A 6,877-nucleotide genomic window follows, 5' to 3' on the forward strand; every position below is an offset into this window, starting at 1 on the left:
GCCCATGATATGATTGTGGGACTCCGAGGCATGTTTGAGAACCAAGCTCGGGCCGAGAGGTACAACACCTCAAAGTCCTTGTTTGCGTGCAGGTTAACAGAAGGCAGTCCAGTCAGTCCTCATGTGATCAAAATGATTGGTTACATTGAAAGCCTGGAAAAACTTGGTTTTCCCCTTAGCCCTGAGTTGGCTACGGATGTAATTCTCCAGTCGCTCCCTGCGAGCTTCGAGCCGTTCATTTTGAACTTTCATATGAACAGCATGGAGAAAAGCATGGCTGAATTGCATGGGATGCTAAAAACTGCTGAGGAAAGCATTAAGAAGAGCTCTAGTCATGTGATGATGGTTCAAAAGGATAGCAAGAAGAGAAAGCGCAAGGACAAGGCTAAAACTTCGGATGAGATCTCGAGTTCTAAGCCTAAACCTGTTGGAAAGCCCAAGGCTGGCCCTGCCGCTTCTGACACTTGCCACCACTGCCATAAGACTGGTCATTGGCGGAGGAACTGCAAATTGTACTTGGAAGAACTCAAAAAGAAGAAGGGAAGTAAGACTTCATCTTCAGGTATAAATGTTATTGAAATTAATCTTGCTACTCGTCCTGATGATTCATGGGTATTTGATACCGGATCAATGATTCATACTTGCAAATCGTTGCAGGGACTGAAAAGGACTAGGAAGTGTGCAAGAGGCGAACTGGATGCTCGCGTCGGCAATGGTGCAAAAGTTGCTACGTTGGCCGTTGGCGTTTACTCCTTATCGCTACCCTCAGGATTAGTTTTGGAATTAAATAATTGTTATTATATTCCTGCCTTGGGCAAAAACATTATCTCTTCTTCATGTTTGGAAGAAGACGGTTATGAATTCATAATAAAGAACAAGTGTTGTTCGATATTTTTGAATGGTATGCTCTATGGTAATTGTCCATTAGTAAATGGATTATATATATTGGATCTTGAGGATATAACTATCTATAACATTGATACAAAGAAGCCTCGGCTTAATGATTTGAATCCCACTTTTGTTTGGCATTGTCGATTAGGTCATATAAATGAGAAGCGTATGCAGAAGCTCCATAAAGATGGTCTTCTACATTCATTTGATTTCGAATCATTTGATACATGCGAGTCTTGTTTACTTGGCAAAATGACTAAGACGCCTTTCACTGGTCGAAGTGAGAGGACAAATGAATTATTGGCCCTAGTACATACAGATGTATGTGGACCGATGAGTTCTACAGCTAGAGGTGGTTTTCAGTATTTCATTACTTTCACCGATGACTTTAGTAGATATGGTTACATCTACCTAATGAGGCACAAGTCTGAATCCTTTGAAAAGTTCAAGGAGTTCCAGAATGAAGTACAAAATCATATAGGCAAGACAATTAAATTTCTGCGATCAGATCGTGGAGGTGAATATTTGAGCCATGAATTTGGTGATCATCTAAGGCAATGTGGAATCGTTCCACAATTGACTCCACCGGGCACGCCACAATGGAATGGGGTGTCCGAGTGGAGGAACCGAACTTTGTTAGACATGGTCCGGTCGATGATGAGCCAATCTGATCTTCCATTGTCCTTCTGGGGATACGCTCTAGAAACTGCTGCTTTCACGTTAAACAGGGTTCCATCTAAGGCTGTAGAGAGGACACCATATGAGATATGGACCGGGAAGCGTCCCGGATTGTCTTTCCTTAAGATATGGGGTTGTGAGGCTTATGTAAAACGTTTGTCGTCTGATAAGCTCACTCCCAAATCTGATAAATGCTTCTTTGTGGGGTATCCTAGGGAAACCAAAGGATATTATTTCTATAACCGGGAAGAAGGCAAAGTGTTTGTCGCCCGGAATGGTGTCTTTCTTGAGAAAGAGTTTCTCGCGAAGAGAGTTAGTGGGAGCACGGTGCAACTCGAAGAAATTCGGGAACCACTTGAAAGTGTTTCAGCTCCTATTGAACCACAACTCGGTATGCAAGATGTTGCAGAACCTGTTGTCGAGACACCAGCCCCACGTCGGTCGGAAAGGTTCAGTCGTGCACCCGAGCGGTTTATGTTCCTAACCACGGGGCAGCGCGACATATTATTGTTGGACAATGATGAACCTAAGACTTACTCGGAAGCAATGGTGGGACCAGACTCCGAAAAATGGCTTGGAGCCATGAGATCCGAGTTAGAATCCATGAGAGAAAACCAAGTTTGGAACTTGGTCGATCCACCTGATGGTGTGAAAACTATCGAGTGTAAATGGGTTTTTAAGAAAAAGATAGACGTTGATGGAAATGTTCACATCTATAAGGCACGATTGGTGGTGAAAGGTTTCAGGCAAATTCAAGGTGTTGATTATGATGAAACGTTTTCGCCCGTCGCAATGCTAAAGTCTATTCGGATTCTCCTAGCAATTGCTGCATATTTCGACTATGAGATATGGCAAATGGATGTCAAAACGGCTTTCCTTAATGGAAACCTAAGTGAGGATGTGTACATGACACAGCCTGAAGGTTTTGTCAATCCGAAAAATGCTGGGAAGATTTGCAAGCTGCAAAAGTCCATCTATGGACTAAAGCAAGCTTCTCGGAGTTGGAATCTTCGTTTTGATGAAGTGATCAAAGGGTTTGGTTTCATCAAGAATGAAGAAGAGCCTTGTGTTTACAAAAGGACTAGTGGGAGCGCACTTGTGTTTCTGGTCTTATATGTGGATGACATATTATTGATCGGAAATAATATTCCAATGCTCGATGCTGTCAAATCTTCATTGCAAAAGAGTTTTTCAATGAAAGATTTAGGAGAGGCAGCATACATATTGGGCATAAAGATCTATAGAGATAGGTCGAAAAGACTAATCGGATTAAGCCAGAGCACGTACATTGACAAGGTATTGAATCGGTTCAATATGCAAGATTCCAAGAAAGGTTTCTTGCCAATGTCACATGGCATCACTCTCAGCAAGAATCAATGTCCTAAGACATCTGATGAGCTCGAGAGGATGAGTGCGATCCCGTATGCTTCTGCTATCGGGTCCATCATGTATGCTATATTTTGTACACGCCCAGATGTCTCCTATGCTCTAAGTGTTACGAGCAGATATCAATCGAACCCAGGTGAATGTCACTGGGCTATAGTAAAGAGTATCCTCAAGTACATGAGAAGAACTAAGGATATGTTCCTAGTCTATGGAGGTGAGGAGGAGCTCGTTGTAAATGGTTACACCGATGCTAGCTTCCAAACCGACAAGGACGACTCGAGATCGCAGTCTGGTTTTGTGTTCTGCCTCAATGGAGGTGCGGTGAGTTGGAAGAGTTCCAAGCAAGAAACGGTTGCTGATTCCACAACGGAGGCCGAGTATATCGCAGCTTCGGAAGCTGCAAAAGAGGCTGTTTGGATCAGAAAATTTGTTTCTGAGTCGGGTGTGGTCCCTAGTGCGTCCAGTCCAATGGACCTCTATTGTGACAATAGTGGTGCCATTGCACAAGCCAAGGAGCCTAGGTCGCACCAGAAGTCCAAGCACATACTTCGGCGCTATCACCTCATTCGAGAGATTATTGATAGAGGTGATGTAAAGATATGCAAGGTGCACACGGATTCGAATATTGCTGATCCGTTGACGAAGCCTCACCCACAGCCCAAGCATGAGGCACACTTGAGCTCTATGGGTATTAGATACTTGCGGGATAGACTCTAGTGCATGTGAGAGAATGTGTTTTGTCTATGCTAATGTACTTTTGGATAATTGTTATCTGGTTCCATGAATAATTATCATTTACATTGATCAGCAAGTATGTGACTTGTTTGTGAAACTCTTTGTTTTTATGATGTTATTCTAAATAGTCCCTAATCTCATATCATTGTGTGGGACAATAATGATTTATAGATTAGCACATTTGACTGAATGATGATCATGTTTCACGGATCATAGATATGGAGATATCAAATCAGTAATGTGGACACATGTTAGAGAACATGATGTTGGATAGACCCACCCTGAGATACTGCTGGGATTGTTATTTTTAATGTGCCATCAGTTGTTATCTCAAATGGTGTACCTACAGAATCCTTTGACCTGAGATCATCATTGATTCCAGAATGTGTAGTAACACACTTAGGGGCTTCCAAACGCTATTCCGTAACTGGGTAGTTATAAAGGTTGCTTTCGGGTATGTTATGAAACATGTCGTGGGATGTGAGTGATCAAGATGGAATTTACCCCTCCTAAATAACGGGAGAGATATCTCTGGGCCCCTCGAGGTAGTTAGATTGGAAAGTGCATGGCCATGCCAATGTGATTAAAGAGTTAATCATGGTAAATCCACTACTTGATCGAGTGAATGGTCGAGCTATCACAAGGGTGGCACGAATCTCGCCTTGAGCTTGACTGGTATCGTGTGGTAAAGGGATTGGTGCATGAGTATATCAAGGTTCAGCCGATATGATCTTTGTGTGCATTCGGGAGTCAATATGTCCTGCTAGGTACCGCTATTGACTTGCAATTCGGAAAAGGGTTTCCGGATAGCGGCCGTTTACACATGAACCTAACGGGTCACACACTTAAGGGGATGGAATATAAAACTTGTGCTGACTCTAGTGCAAGTGGGAGATTGTTGGTAATATGCCCTAGAGGCGATCGAGTTTGCGGATTGGATCTGCTAATGGGCTTTAATGTTGATCAAAGGACCATTAGGGTTTAGGGTCATAATGGGCTTTAATGTTGATTAAAGGCCCATTAGCGTGCTCTATATAAGAATAGGCAGGGGCCAAGGCGCAAGGGGTTCTTAGAAACCCTAGCCGCCTCCTATTCCCGAACTCCCTTCAAAACCCTAGCCGGGCGCGCGGTGCTAGCACACCGGCGCACGGCGATTCCATCCTTGTACGTGTGGATACCGTGGAGGCGCTGCTACTATTGCGGTGCTGATCTGCTCGGGAGTACTCGGGACGTACCCGCGAGTACTCGGAAGGTGCTCGGGACGTGCTCGGGACGAGGTTGACGATCGACTACTTGACGCGCACGATGTTGGATTGGTCTGCTCCAACTCTTCTTCCGCTGCACTGCTCGTCAAGTGGTAACGATTCATGATCCCCTACTCGCATGGCTTCCTGGTTGAACGCGGTAGAGAAAATTTATTTTGTGCTAGCGTAGCCTACCCGCAACCCTTCAACTAGGACTTCAGAACCCTTTTGGCCGTTACGCGTGAGATGTTTGACATTCTCTGTGCCATTATGCCTCCTGAGGTATAGTTGTCCATCATTGACCCAACACATGCCTCTGTTGGTTTTATTTAACGTGATCAACGCAGAGCCAGATAAAATTTTTTAAAAAATGTATAAAAGGAATATGGTATTACGATGTAGCCCCTGACTCTAGGGTCGAGGAAGAAATTACTCGATCGGAGAGTAGAAAGGACATACCTGTGCCTTTGATCAGAGAGCAGTGTTATAGCTCTCAACTATGTACTTGATAATGAATGTGCATCTAGGCCCCTTGTGGGTTTTGGATAATTGATGACAAACGATTAAGGGACCAATGGTTTTATCAAGTGTATGAACAGGTTTTAGTCCCGTTAAAAAAGGATAAAACATATCCATGCCCCTCAAAAAGAAAGGAGATGTGACATGAAGAGACTCTTAGATTCCAACTATTCTTTAATTTGATTTTTGAGTCTTAGGAATGTCGTACTATTAAGAGGGATGCTTTTTGTAGTTTTGGTAGTGTCTCAGTGCTCAAAGTGCTTTATGAAAACCAATTTTTGAGAGACACCATCACTCATGAACACCGGAATCAAAGGGCAGTTTTGTCTGGTTCCGGAGTCTCCGGGTTGGTCCAGAAACTCCGGACTCTGTAGGTGTTCCGGAGTCTCCGAATAAGGCTCCGTGAAGAGCTCTTGGTTAGGCTTTATTTCTGTAACCGGAGTCTCCAGGATGGCCCGAATACTCCGGACAGTACAAATGTTCCGGATATTCCAAGTGAGTCTCCGTGAAGGGCTCTCGGTTAGCCTTTATTTCTGTGCCTAGAGTCTTCGGGATGCCCAGATACTCCGAACAGTACAAATGTTTCGGATACTCCGAGTGAGTCTCCGTGAAGAGCTCTTGGTTTTGAGTTATTTTTAAATCCCGGAGTCTCCGAGTTAGTTCGGATACTCCGGATGCTGTTGAGTCCCGGAGTCTCCGAGTGAGACTCCGAGACAGGCTCTCGGTTAGCTAAGGTTTTTTTACCTGGAGTCTCCGAGTTGGTCCGGAGTCTCCAAGGTTAAATGCTTCTGGATCTTCCAGGCATCCTCTGAACTAGAGTTCTAGCCGATTTTTCTCAAACTATTACCCGGAGACTCCGGGTGAACCCGTATAATCCGGGTCAGTGTAACGGCTAGTTCTGACAGGTTAGGTACGCGGTTTTCTGTACAACCCAGAGACTCCAAGTCTGCCTGAATTTCACAGTAACGGCTAGTTTTTAGGGGAAGAGTATAAATACCTCTTCACCCCCTCTCATTTAAAGCTTGCTGAACCACCAATTCATTTACTCTCTCTAGAGCATTCAATAGCCTTCCCAAACCCTCTAGTGCCCAATCTTTGCAAAGATTTGAGAGTTTGGTTTGGGGAGTGAGATTTGGAGCAAGAGAGCAAAAAGAAATTCTTTGAGCATTGCAAGCTTTTCTCTTGAAGCTTTGTGCTTCTAGACGGCAAGAGGTCATCCGTAGAGCACCCAATCGCTGTGGAGTGCCACGGGGAGTTTGTATTACCCTCGATTCGAGTAAGAACCCTAGCTCGATCTTTGTGGTCGCTTGGGTGAGGATAGAGTTTGAAAAGACCCAGCTCTTTGTGAGCTCCTCAATGGAGACGTAGACACTTCTTTGTGAGGTGGCCAAACTTCGGATTTAAATCTTGTCTCCATTTAAATT

General features: G+C 44.2%; 1 protein-coding gene across 1 annotated transcript; it reads left to right on the forward strand.

The window, feature by feature from the left end:
• Positions 1-839, forward strand: LOC133899671 (uncharacterized). Its single transcript, XM_062340700.1, has 2 exons — positions 1-562; positions 658-839. The coding sequence occupies exons 1-2, from the start codon at positions 10-12 to the stop codon at positions 672-674; spliced, it is 570 nt and encodes a 189-aa protein (XP_062196684.1). The 5' UTR covers positions 1-9; the 3' UTR covers positions 675-839.
• Positions 840-6,877: the final 6,038 nt, after the last annotated feature.

This window comes from Phragmites australis, chromosome 18 (genome assembly GCF_958298935.1).
Source record: "Phragmites australis chromosome 18, lpPhrAust1.1, whole genome shotgun sequence".
NCBI lineage: Eukaryota > Viridiplantae > Streptophyta > Magnoliopsida > Poales > Poaceae > Phragmites > Phragmites australis.